This window comes from Bombina bombina, chromosome 1 (genome assembly GCF_027579735.1).
Source record: "Bombina bombina isolate aBomBom1 chromosome 1, aBomBom1.pri, whole genome shotgun sequence".
Taxonomy (NCBI): Eukaryota; Metazoa; Chordata; class Amphibia; order Anura; family Bombinatoridae; genus Bombina; species Bombina bombina.
The window spans coordinates 1,293,852,017-1,293,872,060 of record NC_069499.1 but is presented as its reverse complement, the minus strand read 5'-3'; the positions used below and the strand labels follow the sequence as shown (position 1 = coordinate 1,293,872,060).

At 40.8% G+C, this 20,044-nt stretch overlaps 1 protein-coding gene across 2 annotated transcripts in view; it reads left to right on the top strand.

The window, feature by feature from the left end:
* The window catches only part of NUDT19 (nudix hydrolase 19), a 63,869-nt gene extending 45,616 nt beyond the window's left edge, over nt 1-18,253 (top strand). For both annotated transcript variants that reach the window (XM_053701663.1, XM_053701655.1), the window contains 2 exons: nt 9,464-9,671; nt 17,884-18,253. In XM_053701663.1, coding sequence (XP_053557638.1) covers nt 9,464-9,671; nt 17,884-18,107 — 432 coding nt within the window. In that variant the 3' untranslated portion in view covers nt 18,108-18,253. The remainder of the gene's footprint in view (nt 1-9,463; nt 9,672-17,883) is intronic.
* Nucleotides 18,254-20,044: the final 1,791 nt, after the last annotated feature.

Here is a 20,044-nt window from a genome sequence, read left to right as displayed (position 1 = left end):
CCATTAAAGTCCCTTCCTACTGCAAAGACAACAGCTAAAGCCTTCATAGATTCAATCGTACGCTTACATGGGTTACCCGAAGTTATAATATCTGACCGGAGAACTCAGTTCACTTCAGCTTTCTGGAGGTCCTTATGTAAAATCTTGCAGATAGACGTCAGGTTTTCAACTGCATTTCACCCCCAAACGAATGGATTAACTGAGAGGTTAAACCAAACCCTCGAACAATATCTCAGATGTTACATTACCCATTTACAGGATGATTGGGTCGCATACCTACCGTTAGCAGAATTCTCCTATAATAATTCAATGTTGTCTTCCTCTAAAATGACTCCATTCTACGCAACTTATGGTTATCACCCAATCTCCATTACTTTGTCTAAGGTAACTGTTAACTCTCCAAGTGCAACGGATTACACCTCATCTTTACAACAACGGTTGGACATCCTAAAGACTCATCACCATGACGCAAAGGAAAGAGATATTATGATCAAAAACACAGAGAAACCCCAAAGTATGAGATCGGTGATCTTGTCCTCTTATCTACCAAGCATCTCAAACTACAATTACCTAGCAAGAAACTCGCTAACAAATTTCTAGGACCATTCCCTATTGAAAAAGTTATAAATGAGAATGCAGTCCGTATAACCCTGCCTAAGGATTTTAGGATACATAATTCTTTTCATGTTTCTCTATTAAAACCTTACAAATCAGACCCTTCACGCCAACATCAAGATCCTCTGGCCCCGGTTTTGATTGATGATCAGGAAGAATTCGAGGTGGAAAAAATCCTTGATTCTCGTTTTAGACACCGTCGCTTGGAGTATTTGATCAAATGGAAAGGATACGGTCCAGAAGACAATTCATGGCATTCCCATTTGGAGGTTCATGCACCTGTATTGGTCCGACGGTTTCATCACAGATATCCTTTCAAACCTTGTTTAGGGTCCTCTGGAGTGGTCCCTTAAAGGGGGGGATCTGTGATATACCTTTAAGGCATATCCCTCCCACTTTCCTCTTTCCCTATTTAACCACCATCAGGCCTTCAATTCACTGCCTGATAATTGATGTTACCTCTGTGGAGAAACATTGCCTTTGCTGGTTCTGGCTTTTCACAATTTAATCTCAGGTCTCGCCTGTTACCTTGCATAACCTACCTGGAATTACCTTCTAACTCTTATCGTAATCTACAGTCAATCCTGCAATACCTTTCTCATCTCTGCCTGCTTACGGTATTTGCAGGCTGCCACTATCCACCCGTACGGCACATCAGCTGCTACTACGCCGAAACCGGAAGTGAGTCACACTCGCTCAGCCGGAGCTACCGCTACCACGCCACAACGCTCTCCCGGTTTGTTCCGCAGCCCAAGGTCTGTACTTTCTATTCCTATCAAATACCGAAGGTATATTTGTTATCCACTGCTACAAAATATTCGCTTAGTGTAAACCTTGTGAATATCAAGTATTTATCTGACTATTCTGCTATAATATTTACAAGGTGAAATATACTTTCCTGAGTGAGTGTGTGAAGTCGGATTAACTCTTTATTCAATATATCCTGTTATTTTCATTATAACTATTTTCCTAAGAATATTAACCATTTCTGCTCATTGAATACACTGAACTTATAGTGTTCTCTGATTTTGTTTCTACTTATTTAATATTACAGGTTTATATCTAATTAAAGATATAAACCAGAATCTCACCACATTACAATAATAAGCTCACTGATTATCTGTCTTAAGTTTGAGCACAATGTTTTAGGCAGATTTATCAAAAGAGCAACATTTACCATCATTATAAACTTGTTAGAAATAAAGACTTTATTGAAGTATAACACATATCTTATAATTTACTATAAACAAATGATAAAATATGATGAAAAAATTTAAAAAACACACTTTTTCTAACTTTGACCCCCAAAATCTGTTACACATCTACAGCCACCAAAACACACCCATGCTCTAAATTTTGTCCTGAGTTTAGAAATACCCAATGTTTACATGTTCTTTGCTTTTTTTGCAAGTTATAGGGCAATAAGTACAAGTAGCACTTTGCTATTTCCAAACCTTTTTTTTTTTCAAAATTAGCGCTAGTTACATTGGAACACTGATATCTGTCAGGAATACCTGAATATCTCTTGACATGTATATATTTTTTAGTAGACAACCCAAAGTATTGATCTAGGCCCATTTAGGTATATTTCATGCCACCATTTCACTGCCAAATGTGATCAAATAAAAAAAAATCATTCACTTTTTCACAAACTTTAGGTTTCTCACTGAAATTATTTACAAACAGCTTGTGCAATTATACTTCTCTGGGATCCCCTTTGTTCAGGAATAGCAGACATATATGGCTTTGGCATTGCTTTTTGGTAATTAGAAGTCCGCTAAATGCTGCTGTGCACCACACGTGTATTATGCCCAGCAGTGAAGGGGTTAATTACGGAGCTTGTAGGGTTAATTTTAGCTTTAGTGCAGTGTAGTAGACAACCCAAAGTATTGATCTAGGCCCATTTTGGTATATTGCATTCCACCATTTCACCGCCAAATGCAATCAAATAAAAAACATTGTTCACTTTTTCACAATTTTAGGTTTCTCACTGAAATTATTTGCAAACAACATGTGCAATTATGGCACAAATGGTTGTACATGCTTCTCTGGGATCCCCTTTGTTAAAAAATAGCAGACATATATGGCTTTGGCATTGTTTTTTGGTAATTAGAAGGCTGCTAAGTGCCGCTGCGCACAACACTTGTATTATGCCCAGCAGTGAAGGGGTTAATTAGGTAGCTTGTAGTGAGCGTGTAGGGTTAATTTTAGTGTAGAGATCAGCCTCCCACCTGACACATCCCACCCCCTGATCCCTCCCTGACCACCAACAGCCCTTCCCCCCCCCCCCCACCTCACAATTGTCACCGCCATCTTAAGTACTGGCAGAAAGTCTGCCAGTACTAAAATAAAAGGCAATTTTTTATATATATATATATATATATATATATATATATATATATATATATATATACAGGGAGTGCAGAATTATTAGGCAAATTAGTATTTTGACCACATCATCCTCTTTATGCATGTTGTCTTACTCCAAGCTGTATAGGCTCAAAAGCCTACTACCAGTTAAGCATATTAGGTGATGTGCATCTCTGTAATGAGAAGGGGTGTGGTCTAATGACATCAACACCCTATATCAGGTGTGCATAATTATTAGGCAACTTCCTTTCCTTTGGCAAAATGGGTCAAAAGAAGGACTTGACAGGCTCAGAAAAGTCAAAAATAGTGAGATATCTTGCAGAGGGATGCAGCACTCTTAAAATTGCAAAGCTTCGGAAGCGTGATCATCGAACAATCAAGCGTTTCATTCAAAATAGTCAACAGGGTCGCAAGAAGCGTGTGGAAAAACCAAGGCGCAAAATAACTGCCCATGAACTGAGAAAAGTCAAGCGTGCAGCTGCCAAGATGCCACTTGCCACCAGTTTGGCCATATTTCAGAGCTGCAACATCACTGGAGTGCCCAAAAGCACAAGGTGTGCAATACTCAGAGACATGGCCAAGGTAAGAAAGGCTGAAAGACGACCACCACTGAACAAGACACACAAGCTGAAACGTCAAGACTGGGCCAAGAAATATCTCAAGACTGATTTTTCTAAGGTTTTATGGACTGATGAAATGAGAGTGAGTCTTGATGGGCCAGATGGATGGGCCCGTGGCTGGATTGGTAAAGGGCAGAGAGCTCCAGTCCGACTCAGACGCCAGCAAGGTGGAGGTGGAGTACTGGTTTGGGCTGGTATCATCAAAGATGAGCTTGTGGGGCCTTTTCGGGTTGAGGATGGAGTCAAGCTCAACTCCCAGTCCTACTGCCAGTTTCTGGAAGACACCTTCTTCAAGCAGTGGTACAGGAAGAAGTCTGCATCCTTCAAGAAAAACATGATTTTCATGCAGGACAATGCTCCATCACACGCGTCCAAGTACTCCACAGCGTGGCTGGCAAGAAAGGGTATAAAAGAAGAAAATCTAATGACATGGCCTCCTTGTTCACCTGATCTGAACCCCATTGAGAACCTGTGGTCCATCATCAAATGTGAGATTTACAAGGAGGGAAAACAGTACACCTCTCTGAACAGTGTCTGGGAGGCTGTGGTTGCTGCTGCACGCAATGTTGATGGTGAACAGATCAAAACACTGACAGAATCCATGGATGGCAGGCTTTTGAGTGTCCTTGCAAAGAAAGGTGGCTATATTGGTCACTGATTTGTTTTTGAATGTCAGAAATGTATATTTGTGAATGTTGAGATGTAATATTGGTTTCACTGGTAAAAATAAATAATTGAAATGGGTATATATTTGTTTTTTGTTAACTTGCCTAATAATTATGCACAGTAATAGTCACCTGCACACACAGATATCCCCCTAAAATAGTTAAAACTAAAAACAAACTAAAAACTACTTCCAAAAATATTCAGCTTTGATATTAATTAGTCTTTTGGGTTCATTGAGAACATGGTTGTTGTTCAATAATAAAATTAATCCTCAAAAATACAACTTGCCTAATAATTCTGCACTCCCTGTATATATTTTATATATATATATATATATATATATATATATATATATATATTTATTTATTTTGCAGTGATGGATCCCCCCTCAGCCCCTAACCTTCCTGATCCCCCAATACAGGTTTCTAACTCTCCTACCTATCTTCCACCATCTTGGGTACTGGCAGTTGTCTGCCAGTACCCATTTTGCCATAATAGATGTGGTTCTTTTTGGGGTTTTTTTCCTAAATCATTTTCTGTAGTGTAGCTGCCCCCCTCAACACCCTACTCCCCTTCCCGATCCCTTTACAAAAATTAATTTCCATCCCTCTATCACATTAATGTAGTGTGCGCCCCCCCGTGTGCTACTGATTTATTGTGAACACTACAGGGACAGGAACAGGAAGTCCCTGCAGCGATGGGTCGGTACCCGCCTCTCTGCTACTGCTCCCACCCACCAATGAATGGCACAATCGCTGGCCAATGCAGAGAGGGCCACAGAGTGGCCCTATCTGCATCGACAACTCTGCAACTCTATTTCTGCAGTGCCCCACTCGTAGGGCATGCAGAAATAGCGCAATCTTGCTATTTTGAGCGAGATCGCGGCAGAGAGAAGCCCAGGACTGCAGCGACGTACAGGATACGTTCATGGTCCTTAAGGGCATAACGACCAATGCTGTACAGGGTACAACGTTGGTCATAAAGTGGTTAACAAAGGATTCCAAGAGAGAACTAAGCAAAATTAAAGGAACATTCCAGCCAAAATTGGAATACACACAGGTGTATTTCAGTTTTGAATAGAAACATTTTTGCAATATACATGTATTAGTAAAAATGCTTATTGTAAAAGCTATAACTGTTTCAAGAGTGTACATAAATATGCTCCGTGCATCAGCATTTTAAACTCAGCATTTGCTCAGTGAGCCTAAAGTGCTTGTATCATATGGTAAAGACTCCATTTGCATCATCACTGACATGTTACAAGCCCCACTGGCTGCACTGGTGCACTGAGAATATCTACCTATGCTTCACATTGACGTGCAGCAAAAAATGTTAACACTAAAACAGTACTAGTATTTTTGCCAATATATGTACTCTATATTGGACATATGTTTCTATACAAATATGAAATTCATCTATGTGCATTTCAATTTTGACCGGAATGTCCATTTAATAGTTGAATTAAATTAGAAAGTTAAGCTGTTTCTGATATAGATCAATTTAATTTTGATTTTAATGTCCCTTTAAGTGACATTAGCTTTATCAACTAACCAACTATATTTAGCAGAGTCACTTGGAAAAAATCAATCTGGAAACTACAAAAATCTTATAGCCGCTCTATATCAGAAACATGTTCAGTCTCACACATCTATAAATTGAAATCACTGCTGTGCAAGTTCCCTTGACCACATTAACCACAATCACCACTTTGTCCCACTGCAATACCTCCTCTCTTCAATATGCCTTATTTCAAACATCCATTTCTACATGATTCCCATCGTGATAAGGCCTTTCTCAACATGATCCCCTTACCCACAGCAAATATCTCCTCTAACTGTATGTGTTCTTACCTTTGCAGTCCCCTCTTCCATGTCAAATTCACCCTAATAAATCTGCGTGACTTAACCCCTGTGCTGCGCTAGGTTCCTTGCTGTGTCTCACGGCATCAGAACAAGGCTCCCATTGGAGCGTATGGAAGTACGCTCTCGTGAGCACAAAGCTTCCATGCATTGTGAACTCGAGGTTCAGTTTGCATTGCGCTGAACTTGTAATACCAGCGCACATTTGCATGCACCGATATTACTGAGTGGAGCACAAATATCGCACATGCGAAAGCATAATTTTGTGCTTCAATCATAATCTAATCGTTAACTAATCCGTAAACTAATTGTAATGGCTTAGATATGATAAATGACATAAGATCATTTTAACAACTTTATTAAAATAACATGTAGTTTCACTTACACTTCTCTGTGATTCTTAGGTAGAATTTTGGAAGTAGATAACACAGAATACTCATAAAATTTAACATACCTTGTAGCATGACAGGCATGATGCTGAGGTAGCAACTGGGGTCACCCATGAAGCCTTGCCTCCAACTCAACCTGACTTGGTAGGTGGCCGTGATACTAATAATTAGTGGGAAAAGGCCAGCAGGTCTTGAGGGCTAAAACAGCTAGTAAAGGCAGAGCAAGTGGATATAGGTCTGCATGCGCCCAGCTTAAATTGCCAACAGGTTCAACAAAACACAGGCAGATATGGCTAGGGTACACAGAATATAGTGACTAGTGTAAACAGAAACAGCAGGGTGATCAGTAGGAACACCAAGAGTATTGGCCAGCAGGATCCCAGGCATTAGTGGTCAACAGGGTACACAGGTTGTAGTGTCTATTAGAAATATAAGCAGCAATGGTCTACTTGAATACAGGCAGTAGTGATCATCAGAGAATACAAGCAGAAATGGTCAATAAGAATAATGGCCATTGAGAGCACTAGGGGTAGGGGGTAGAAGCTTACATTAGCAGTACTAACTATATAAACACAGACAGTAGTAGCCAGCAGGATACACAGACAGTAGTGACCAGCAGGAACACAATAATTAGAGGTCAAGTAAAATATAGACATGAATGGTCACAGAGTAGTGGCCAGGAGGATAAGCAGGCAGGAATGACTAGCAGAGTCCCAGGCTGTAGTGGCCAGGAGGATATGCAGGCAGGAATGACTAGCAGAGTCCCAGGCTGTAGTGGCCAGGAGTATATGCAGGCAGTAATGACTAGCAGAGTCCCAAGCTGTAGTGGCCAGGAGTATATGCAAGCAGTAATGACTAGCAGAGTCCCAGGCTGTAGTGGCCAGGAGGATATGCAGGCAGTAATGACTAGCAGAGTCTCAGGCTGTAGTGGCCAGGAGGATATGCAGGCAGTAATGACTAGCAGAGTCCCAGGCTGTAGTGGTCAGGAGGATATGCAGGCAGTAATGACTAGCATAATCCCAGGCTGTAGTGGCCAGGAGGATAAGCAGGCAGGAATGACTAGCAGAGTCCCAGGCTGTAGTGGCCAGGAGGATATGCAGGCAGTAATGACTAGCAGAGTCCCAGACTGTAGTGGCCAGGAGGATAAGCAGGCAGGAATGACTAGCAGAGTCCCAGGCAGTAGTGGCCAGGAGGATATGCATGCAGTAATGACTAGCAGAGTCCCAGGCTGTAGTGGCCAGGAGGATATGCAGGCAGGAATGACTAGCAGAGTCCCAGGCTGTAGTGGCCAGGAGGATATGCAGACAGTAATGACCAGCAGAGTCCCAGGCTGTAGTGGCCAGGAGGATATGCAGGCAGTAATGACTAGCAGAGTCCCAGGCTGTAGTGGCCAGGAGGATATGCAGGCAGGAATGACTAGCAGAGTCCCAGGCTGTAGTGGCCAGGAGGATATGCAGGCAGTAATGACCAGCAGAGTCCCAGGCTGTAGTGGCCAGGAGGATATGCAGGCAGTAATGACTAGCAGAGTCCCAGGCTGTAGTGGCCAGGAGGATATGCAGGCAGTAATGACTAGCAGAGTACCAGACAGTAGTGGCCAGGAGGATTTAAAGGCAGGAATGACTAGCAGAGTCCCAGGCAGCAGTGGCCAGGAGGATATGCAGGCAGTAATGACTAGCAGAGTCCCAGGCTGTAGTGGCCAGGAGGATATGCAGGCAGTAATGACTAGCAGAGTCCCAGGCTGTAGTGGTCAGGAGGATATGCAGGCAGTAATGACTAGCAGAGTCCCAGGCAGTAGTGGCCAGGAGGATATGCAGGCAGTAATGACTAGCAGAGTCTCAGGCTGTAGTGGCCAGGATGATATGCAGGCAGTAATGACTAGCAGAGTCCCAGGCAGTAGTGGCCAGGAGGATATGCAGGCAGTAATGACTAGCAGAGTCCCAGGCTGTAGTGGCCAGGAGGATATGCAGGCAGTAATGACTAGCAGAGTCTCAGGCTGTAGTGGCCAGGAGGATATGCAGGCAGTAATGACTAGCAGAGTCCCAGGCTGTAGTGGCCAGGAGGATATGCAGGCAGTAATGACTAGCAGAGTCCCAGGCTGTAGTGGTCAGGAGGATATGCAGGCAGTAATGACTAGCAGAGTCCCAAGCTGTAGTGGCCAGGAGGATATGCAGGCAGTAATGACTAGCAGAGTCTCAGGCTGTAGTGGCCTGGAGGATATGCAGGCAGTAATGACTAGCAGAGTCTCAGGCTGTAGTGGCCAGGAGGATATGCAGGCAGGAATGACTAGCAGAGTCCCAGGCTGTAGTGGCCAGGAGGATATGCAGGCAGTAATGACCAGCAGAGTCCCAAGCTGTAGTGGCCAGGAGGATATGCAGGCAGTAATGACTAGCAGAGTCTCAGGCTGTAGTGGCCTGGAGGATATGCAGGCAGGAATGACTAGCAGAGTCCCAAGATGTAGTGGCCAGGAGGATATGCAGGCAGGAATGACTAGCAGAGTCCCAGGCTGTAGTGGCCAGGAGGATATGCAGGCAGTAATGACTAGCAGAGTCCCAGACTGTAGTGGCCAGGAGGATAAGCAGGCAGGAATGACTAGCAGAGTACCAGACAGTAGTGGCCAGGAGGATTTAAAGGCAGGAATGACTAGCAGAGTCCCAGGCAGTAGTGGCCAGGGGGATACACACAGTCAGTAGTAACCAGCAGGATATAAAATAAGAGTGATTACAGTAGTGCTGTCTTTTCTACTGTTCCAAAATTGAACATAATGAAAGATTTATTGGTGAGTAAATTCCATTTTAAAGATACACAACTAGAACTAGGTATAAAAATCTCATTAGAAAGGGTAAAGTGTTAGGTCAAATAATTATGAGGTACTGTAAGAACATGTAATACATTACTAAATAATTAATAACACACAAACATATGTAACCTTTACATATTTTTATAGTGGTGGACACCTCCAGATGCTCTAGAACAAGACCAGTCGCTTAAAGTCTGGATCCCACCTCCTCAGTTCTATGAGATAAGCAAACTGTGCAACCTGGCTTCCCTTGATGTCCTGCACAGGTTTAGTCGTGATCGTGCCTTGCAGGGCTGTGAGCGGTGGATGCCAGTTCTAGTACATGCAGAGGATGGCATGGTTCATACATTACCAGGTATTTTGTCATTTGTAAAGTATGTGTGAGATCAATATGTTTCTTCATAAATAAGAATCAGTGTTCTCTACAGAAAATGTTGCCAGCCGCGTGGCATTTTGAAGTAGCTGTGTAAGGGCAATATTATAACAATTTCTGTAATTTATAGATTTTAACTAAGCTATCCAAAGCACAGCTTAGTTGCATAATTTAAAACATTGATTTAATGATAATTTGTGCAACAGACCCTGAAAACAAATTAATGTTAGCTAATTTTATCTTCATATTAAGCAGGGTAGTTAATAAAATCAGTCAAGTGGTGTGCTCATTAAATAGGTCCTGGCAACAATACTGAGAATAAGGGGTCGATTTAACAAGGGCCGAATGTTCCCTTTGTTTCCGCGTGAGCCTTCTGGCTCGCCGGAAACAGCAGTTATGAAGCAGCGGTCTAAACCGCTGCTCCATAACTTGTCTGCTGCCTCTGAGGCTGCGATCTTCAATCCGCCTGATCCTATACGATCGGGGGGATTGACACCCCCTACTGCTTGTGCAATGATAAATGCCGACAGCTTATGCTGTCGGCATTTAGCAATGTCTGTCGGACATGATACACTACAGCGTATCATGTCGGACAAACATTGGTAAATCTACCCCTAAGTGTGTACATATATAGCACTCCACAACTACAAATCATCAATCTAAAGTTGAAAATGAATATGTGGCGAATTTACAGACTGATGTTACTATCACCACTATACACTGACTGCTTATGTTGTACTAGACTTTACCGTTTGATATCATTTGATACTTCCTTGTCATCTCCTATCAGCAGTGAATTCTACAACACTGTGATACGCTAAGCATTTGGGTGATTTCACCATTTCTAACGGTAGATGATTGCATAGCTTCACTTTTACCCCGACATTTTCTTATATTCCCCACTGTGGGCAGTGTCCTACAGACGCTCGGGAAACCACAATAAACCTGGTACATCATTGCACATATGAGCCCATAACTGCTGACCAACATGGTATAACTCCTTTAATTAAGGATGACCTCTACACTGATTTATTATTCCAGACAGTGTGGTACCTGAGCCCATACGTTGACTGTGGGGGCAGTTACAATCCTCATTTTCCCCTTTATATATCTTATAGGATCCAGTATCCCTGATATTTAATTGATAAAACCCCCACATTTGGGTCATTTGAGTACATTTCTGGGCAACCTTTGCTATAGGTGACCAACAGTGGACCACAACATACTACTGCTCAAACTAAAAACTCTGGTATTGATGATCGTCCGTTAACTTGGTTTAGATCATATGTATCGGATCGATCACAATATGTCTATGTTTCTAACAGTGACTCCCTCCCTCTCCCAGTCACGTGTGGTGTTCCGCAAGGTTCCATTTTCGGCAGTCCACTCTTTCAAATACTTGTGTATGTTCTTACACCCTAATCTATCTTTTGGCCTCCACATAGAAAAACTTGCATCTAAACTTTATCCAAAATTAGGTGCCCTGTACAGAAACAAATCCTGCCTCAGCCCTACTGTAAAGGAAAAGATTGTACAGCAAATGCTGATGCCTATCATGGATTATGGGGACGTAGTATATGCACCTGCACCGCAAACTCATCTTACTAAACTTAATACACTGTATAACTCGTTCTGCCGCTTTGTGCTACAATGTAACTACAGGACCCACCATTGTGACATACTAAAAGAAACTGGCTGACGCTGGAATCCAGACGCACCCTCCATCTTTCCTGCCTTGTGTTTAAGAGCCTTTCTGGGAAGCTCCCACCCTACCTGAGCAGAATGCTCTCCACGGCTATTCCCAACTCTTATAATCTCCGATCCAATACCAGCACATTATTTAGCTTGCCTCAATACAAAAAGAAAGCAGCTCGATCCTCCTTTTCCTACAGAGCACCACAGTTATGGAATGACCTCCCGCACACTTTCAAACCTTCCCCAAGCCTAATATCCTTTAAGAGATCCCTCTCTGCATATCTCAAAACAGAATGCACATGTCATGGTTGATTATATATTTCTTACCTGTTCTATGTAAAAGTTTTGCATATATTGTGTATTATTATTGTTTTTGTATTTTATTGTACCCTATTAATGCAATGTTTTGTGATCCCAGGACATACTTGAAAATGAGAGAAATCTCAATGTATCCTTCCTGGTAAAATATTTTATAAATAAATAAATATAAATAAATTATATATATATATATATATATATGTACATATAAACACATTAATAGACATAAACACACATATCATATTTATGCAATATTCATATTTAATGAAGTGTTTAACTTTGTATTTACAACACATTCACGTTCCAATGTTCTTCACATAGGGGAATATGTTCTAAGAATGTTTAAATAGATATTCCTATTTATATCTGTATATATCTATATATAATCTATCTATAGGTATATATATTTTACCAAAAAAAATACGTTAATGGGGTCACAATATTCGAACTTCAGCTTTTTTGCGTGCGTCGGGTTAGCACTCGTGTGAAATTTTATTACTTTTAACTTGTAATACGCACGCTACCCAGCGTGTGCAAAAACCTTACTTCAAGAGGACTTAATGTATGAGCAGAGCAATAAAGGGCGCTCCACTCATCATCAAGCCCAAACATGAGGTGTTGTTGAATTTGTTTGTGTGTTACAAATAAACAGCTAGATTACGAGTTTTGCGTTAGAGGCTATGCGGTGCTAGCGAGCAGTTTATGCTCACCGCTCACTTACAGACAGTGCTGGTATTACGAGTTTTTACAAACCAGACAAGAAGTGAGCGTTGAGCAAAATTTTGCTCATTACCACACTCCGATACCAGCGCTGCTTACGTTAGCGGTGAGCTGGTGTAACGTGCTCGTGCACAATTTCCCCATAGGAATCAACGGGGAGAGCCGGCTGAAAAAAAGTCTAACACCTGCAAAAAAGCAGCGTAAAGCTACTTAACGCAGCCCCATTGATTCTTATGGGGAAATACATTTTATGTCTACACCTAACACCCTAACATAAACCCTGAGTCTAAACACCCCTAATCTTACACTTATTAACCCCTAATCTGCTGCCCCCAACATCGCCAACACCTACATTATAATTATTAACCCCTAATCTGCCGCTCCGGACACCGCCGCCACCTACATTATACTTATGAACCCCTAATCTGCTGCCCCAACATCGCCAAAACCTATATTATATTTATTAACCCCTACTCTGCCACCCCCAATGTCGCCGCCACCTACCTACACTTATAAACCCCTAATCTGCTGCCCCCAACATCGCCGCCACTATAATAAACATATTAACCCCTAAAGCACTGCCGCTTCGCAAACATTAGTAAATATCATTAACCCCTAATCTGCCGGCCCTAACATCGCCGCCACATCCATACATTTATTAACCCCTAATTTGCCGCCCCCAACGTCGCTGCCACTATACTAAATGTATTAACCCCTAAACCTAAGTCTAACCCTAACACCCCCTAACTTAAATATAATTAAAAGAAATCTAAATAAAAATTCCTTTTTAAAACTAAATACCTATAAAATAAACCCTAAGCTAGCTACAATATAACTAATAGTTACATTGTAGCTATTTTAGGATTTATTTTTATTTTACAGGCAAGTTTGTATTTATTTATTTAAATAGGTAGAATAGTTATTAAATAGTTATTAACTATTTAATAACTACCTAGCTAAAATAAATACAAAGTTACCTGTAAAATAAAACCTAACCTAAGTTACAATTACACCCTACACTACACTATAATTAAATTATTTCCCTAAATTAAATACAATTAAATACAATTAAATAAAAGTATCTAAAGTACAAACCCCCCCCCACTAAATTACAGAAAATAATAAACTAATTACAAGATTTTTAAACTAATTACACCTAATCTAATTCCCCTAACAAAAAAGCCCTACCCTACACTAAATTGCAAATAGCCCTTAAAAGGGCCTTTTGCGGGGCATTGCCCCAAAGTAATCAGCTCTTTTACCTGTAAAAAAAATTACAAATCTCCCCAACATTAAAACCCACCACCCACACAACCAACCCTACTCTAAAACCCACCCAATACCCCCTTAAAAAAAACTAACACTAACCCCTTGAAGATCACCTTACCGGGAGAAGTCTTCATCCAACCAGGCTGAAGTCCTTAACGAAGCCGGGAGAAGTCTTCATCCAAGCCAGGCGAAGTGGTCCTCCAGACGTGCAGAAGTCTTCATCCAGACGGCATCTTCTATCTTCATCCATCCAGTGCGGAGCGGGTCCATCTTCAAGACATCCAACGAGGAGCATCCTCTTCATCTGACGGCTAAGACTGAATGAAGGTTCCTTTAAATGACGTCATCCAAGATGGCGTCCCTTCAATTCCGATTGGCTGATAGAATTCTATCAGCCAATCGGAATTAAGGTAGAAAAAATCCTATTGGCTGATGCAATCAGCCAATAGGATTGAGCTGGCATTCTATTGGCTGTTCCAATTAGCCAATAGAATGCAAGCTTAATCCTATTGGCTGATTGGATGAAGACTTGGATGAAGACTTCTCTCTGCTTTGTTGAGGACTTCGGCCCGGTTGGATGAAGACTTCTCCTGGTAAGGTGATCTTCAAGGGGTTAGTGTCAGTTTTTTTAAGGGGGTATTGGGTGGGTTTTAGAGTAGGGTTGGTTGTGTGGGTGTGTCAGTTTTTTTTAACCTGTTTTGTTTGCCATGTGCTGCTGGCAGCCATTTTACTCACCTCTCTTCCTGACTATGGTGCATTGTGGGGTATGCTGCTCATTTCCTGCACTTCGTTTTATGGCCAGACTGGTGTGCATCATCCATGTGAGACAGGATGCAGTCTCAGAATTGTGATGTCATCATTTATTATTTAAAGGGCCTCTGTTCAGTATGCTTTGCCTTTGCGTTGTCTCAGACCTGTTTGTGTGAGTTTCTGTGTATTACCTGGCTGCCTGTCGTCCTTCCTGGTTCCTGATCCCTGGCTTGTTCTTGACTCTGCTGTTTTCCTTGTTGCCTGATTCATTCATGTCTCAGGGTATTCCGGCTTTGGAGGAACATCTCCGGCAACTCCGTTCCACATGGGTGCAGATTCAGGATTGCCTTCATCGTTCTATGCAGCGCCAAAGGTTCCAGGCTGATTGTAGGCGTCTGCTCGCGCCTTCCTACCAGGTTGGTGAGAGAGTTTGGCTGTCCTCCCGCATCTTGATCCTTCGTGTGCCTTCCAATAAATTGGCTCCCCGTTATGTTGGTCCTTTTTGAATACTCCGACGGGTTAATCCTGTGGCCTACGCTCTTGACCTTCCTCCTGCTATGCGCATCTCCAATGTTTTTCATGTCTCCCTCTTGAAACCATTGGTTTGTAATCGGTTTACCACTGTGTTGCCTCGTCCCCGTTCTATCTTTGTTGACAACCATGAGGAGTATGAGGTCAGCAGCATTATTGACTCTATGTCCAGGGACCGTGTACAGTATTTGGTTCACTGGAGGGGCTACGGTCCGGAGGAGCGTTCTTGGGTTCCCTCCTCTGATGTTCATGCTCCCGTCCTCCTCCGTGCCTTCCATGCCCGTTTCCCCAATAAGCCTTTTGTCCTCCCGTGGGGGAGGGGTCATTGATGGGAGGGTACTGCCATGTGCTGCTGGCAGCCATTTTACTCACCTCTCTTCCTGACTATGGTGCATTGTGGGGGATGCTGCTCATTTCCTGCACTTCCTTTTATGGCCAGACTGGTGTGCATCATCCGTGTGAGACAGGATGCAGTCTCAGAATTGTGATGTTATCACTTATTATTTAAAAGGCCTCTGTTCAGTATGCTTTGCCTTTGCGTTGTCTCAGACCTGTTTGTGTGAGTTCCTGTGTATTACCTGGCTGCTTGTCGTCCTTCCTTGTTCCTGATCCCTGGCTTATTCCTGACTCTGCTGTTTTCCTTGTTGCTGATTCCGGCTCATCTGACTATTCGCTTTGGCTCCTGACTCGGCTTGTCTGACTACCAGCTCTGGTTTTGACTCCTGGCTTGTTATTTGACTTGTGGACTTTTTATTATTTTTTGCTATTAATAAAGGTGTGATTATTTTTGCACTTCTCGTCTCAGTCTGATTCCTGGCACCCTGATAGGGTGGTGGGTTTTAATGTTGGGGGGGGATTTGTAATATTTTTTACAGGTAAAAGAGCTGATACAGGTAAATAACTACTGTAGATAATTTTATTTAATTGTATTTAATTTAGGGAATTAATTTAATTATAGTGTAGTGTTAGGTGTAATTGTAACTTAGGTTAGGTTTTATTTTACAGGTAACTTTGTATTTATTTTAGCTAGGTAGTTATTAAATAGTAAATAACTATTTAGTAACTATTCTACCTAGTTAAAATAGATACAAACTCTCCCCTAAAATAAAAATAAAACCTAAGATAGATACAATGTAACTATTAGTTATATTGTAGCTATCCTAGGGTTTATTTTATAGGTAAGTATTTAGTTTTAAATAGGAATTATTTAGTTAATGATAGGAATATTTATTTAGATTTAGTTTAATTATATTTAGGTTAGGGGGTATTAGGGTTAGACTTAGATTTAGGGGTAAATAACTTTAGTATAGTGGCAGTGACGTTGGGGGCGGCAGATTAGGGGTTAATAAATGTAGGTAGGTGTCGGCGATGTTAGGGATGGCAGATTAGGCGTTAATAATATTTAACTAATGTTTGCGAGGCGGGAGTGCGGCGGTTTAGGGGTCGGTTCGGCAGATTAGGGGTTAAAAATTTTATTTTAGTGTTTGCGATGCGGGAGGGCCTCGATTTAGGGGTTAATAGGTAGTTTATAGGTGTTAGTGTACTTTTTAGCACTTTTGTTAAGAGTTTTATGCTACGGCGTTGTAGTGTAAAATCCTTAACTACTGACTTTTAAATGCGGTACCAGTCCTGACAGGAGAGAGTCTACTGCTCACTTTTTGACAGACTCGTAATACTGGCGCTATGCAAGTCCCATTGAAAAAGAGGATACGCAATTTACGTAAGTGGATTTGCGGTATTTCCAAGTCTGGCCAAAAAAGTGAGTGGTAACACCTGTACCTGCAAGACTCGTAATACCAGCGGGCGTTAAAAAGCAGCGTTAGGACCTCTAAACGCTGCTTTTTAAACTTAACGCACAACTCGTAATCTAGTCGAAAGATAATAATAAATAAATATAGATGGGATCAGACTGAAATACTTAAGGAAAGTTCTCCTCTGTGAAAAGCACAATTGGACTAAAAGAGGCTGCTACTAGGTGGTAACTCGCCATGAACAAGCTACTGAGCTGTTGTTCGTTCCTGGTAGAGCGCTTCTCTTTCTGTATGCATTCTCAAGACCATATACCAGATAATTAGCTAACTGTATGAGGTATTTGCTTTTGTGATTTATCATCTGGTTGCTAAGGAATCTGTTCCTTTTTTTGACACTTACTTGCAGCATTTGTTTGGGCCATGCTGTGTCTACTACCTTATTCTAAATCACTGTCTTAAGTCATTTGTATGTCAGTTTTTTCCAGTAATGGCTACTATTTATTGACATTATTTTTCCAATGATGACTACTATTTATTGGCACACCTGGTGACCATTTCTTACCCGTTGATTAGAATATCTGTAAGGGTGTGCTTCACTTTAAGTCTTGTTATTATAAATTATTATAAATTATGTCCTTGCTCTAAGATTATTTTGCTTGTTGTTGACCTGACTATTGATCCTGATTCGGTAATGTATTTGTCTGTCAGTTTCTGACCTCTCCTGTGAATGACTATCCTTTTGGTTCAGTGTGCATAACTTGTCTGTTGCCAACTTCTGCCTGAACTAAGCCTCTGGATTCTCCTTCTCAGGTGGTCATGTCCTGGGTCTCATCCAGAGAGTAGAGTTAGTGTACTATTCATTCCAATTCTCAACCTTTGGGTCAATTCCTGACTAAACAGTTGCTACGCTCTGGTACGTGACAGTTATGGCCTCAGTGGTATGGCAGTACCATTGCCAGGTGGTGAATCAGCAAAGTGTACCTTATAATTCTAGTGTCCAATGGCATAAGAATAGATTACATGTTTAAATATGCTGAATCTTCTTATATTAGTAATGCTAGTTATAGCGGAGCATAACCAAAAATGTTGTTTAGAACATGTGCAAATATAATTGAGCTTTTTCATAAACAGACATAATCTAAATAATGTCTCTACAACAGGAGATGACCTCTACCCAGAAGATCCAGACTGTACAGGAAATAGACCACTACTCACTACTGACAAGAAGGTTCAAGATCTTACCAAAAAGGGAGGCAATTTCAACCGGCTACTAATACAGGATGGAGTTCCAACCTTACAAGTTAACTCAAAACCAAAATATAAGCATTTCAATCCAGTTGTAATTGATACATATCATAGTAAAGAACCAAAGAGCAAGTTATAACAAAAATGTATGTTTTTTTTAATAAAAACAATACAAATATTTAACAATTATTTCATTTAATATTTTAGCTAATAAATGAGCCTACTTGATTTTCCATCTCTGTACAATTTTTTTTTTACATTGGAAAATAAAGTTTATCGATATAATTTAGACAAATTTGTAATTTTGTTTAGACAAAACAGATTTTTCAAACATCAAACAACATACCTTCAAGGATTATATTTTCTTTCATAAAATGAGGATGGTCTACAGTCCTCCATAACATATGAGATATATATTTCCCACCCTAGGAGGAGGTCAAGAACCCATACAAGAGCTTTAAAACCCTCCCATCTCTCTCTAGTTTTGTTCTTGGCCTCGTAGGAGATGGTTAAGAATGTAGGTTATGGATTACATATTGTGAGCTCAGACCTATGTGAGATTTAGAGTCCCTGGGGAGTATCATTTTCAAAGAAGACAGAAAAGACTCTTCACTGCAGCTGACTGATACAGGGACACAGGAATACCATGTTATGTACACAGCATTTCTCTAAGTGACTTTGACCATAACTACCCTCAGGCATTGCAGAAACTCATCCCTAGCCTCCCTACTGCAATACTCTACAGTACTCGATACCTGCAGTGGATGGGCTCTCTACTGGATGCTGTTGCAGCTGCATTGACAAAGATTGACATGATTGGTAAGCCAGTGGAGGGGTGCTACGTAAAGTAAGTGCCTTTACACAGCACAGACACAGCCAATCAAAATTATGTGTATGGCCATTTAATAGAACCAGCAATAGCTTCATGTATGATGTGGTTCTATAGTGCAGGCTCTGGTTAGGCTGGGGTGTGGTGATTAAATGTGGTTATTAAAAATGTATAACTATATTTTTAAATTTAAACCAATAAATATATCATTCTAGGTAAAAACCCACTAAACCATTACAATTAAGTTAAGTGAAATAAACACTATGGCCTAGATTTAGAGTTTGGCGGTAGCCGTCAAAACCAGCGTTAGAGGCTCCTAACGCAGCTTTTTACCGCCCTCTGGTATTTAGAGTTTAGTTACCGACACTCAAAAATCACCCAACGCACAAATCTCTACCGACAGCTCAGACCCAGTAGTTAACATCTACCGACAAAATAAACATCCACGAATCACAAAACAAATATTACACAAAGTACACTTACACTCATACAAAGACTACACTATATTTATTTTTCAGATTTAATATTTTTTCTTCTAAATAGAAAGTTGCGAGATCTCGGATGTTAGAAAAAAAACAACACAAATCCATTTTGCCATTGACTAACATTGACACAAGGGAAAACTCACTCATATAGCTACATCTAACTAATAATATTATCACAAACATACACTCATCGATGCATACAAAAAATATACACCACATTACATACACAAACAAGTTATTTATTACAAAATGAACACGATTTAGCTACTTTTTCACACAAGACCATGACGTCACTCACTTTACGAGGAAAACCAGTATTTGAATTTTTTTTAACCAAAATTTTTAGCCTCCATTGACTTCTATGGGGAAGACGTGCTCGTGCAAGCGACAGACAGATTTCCCTAACGCACGCAAAAAGCGTAGACCAAAAAACTCCAAATACCAGCACTAGAAATCTGAAAAAAAAACATGCTTTTCTGCGTTAGACCCAGCTATGACAAATAGATCAAGAAATGACTATTTCCCTATGGTGGACTTATGGATTTTACTTATTGAATATTCACAACAGCATTAAATTGTTTCATACTTTTACATTACATCAACTACAAATCAACATCAATAGTAACAAACATTTTTACAAATAAAATCACATTTAAACGGACACAAAAATAATTACAATTTTTCAGGATTCACAAACAGTACACAATGGGAAACACCTCTCATTTACCTTTATTATTGCATTTCATTTATTCAACTCATATG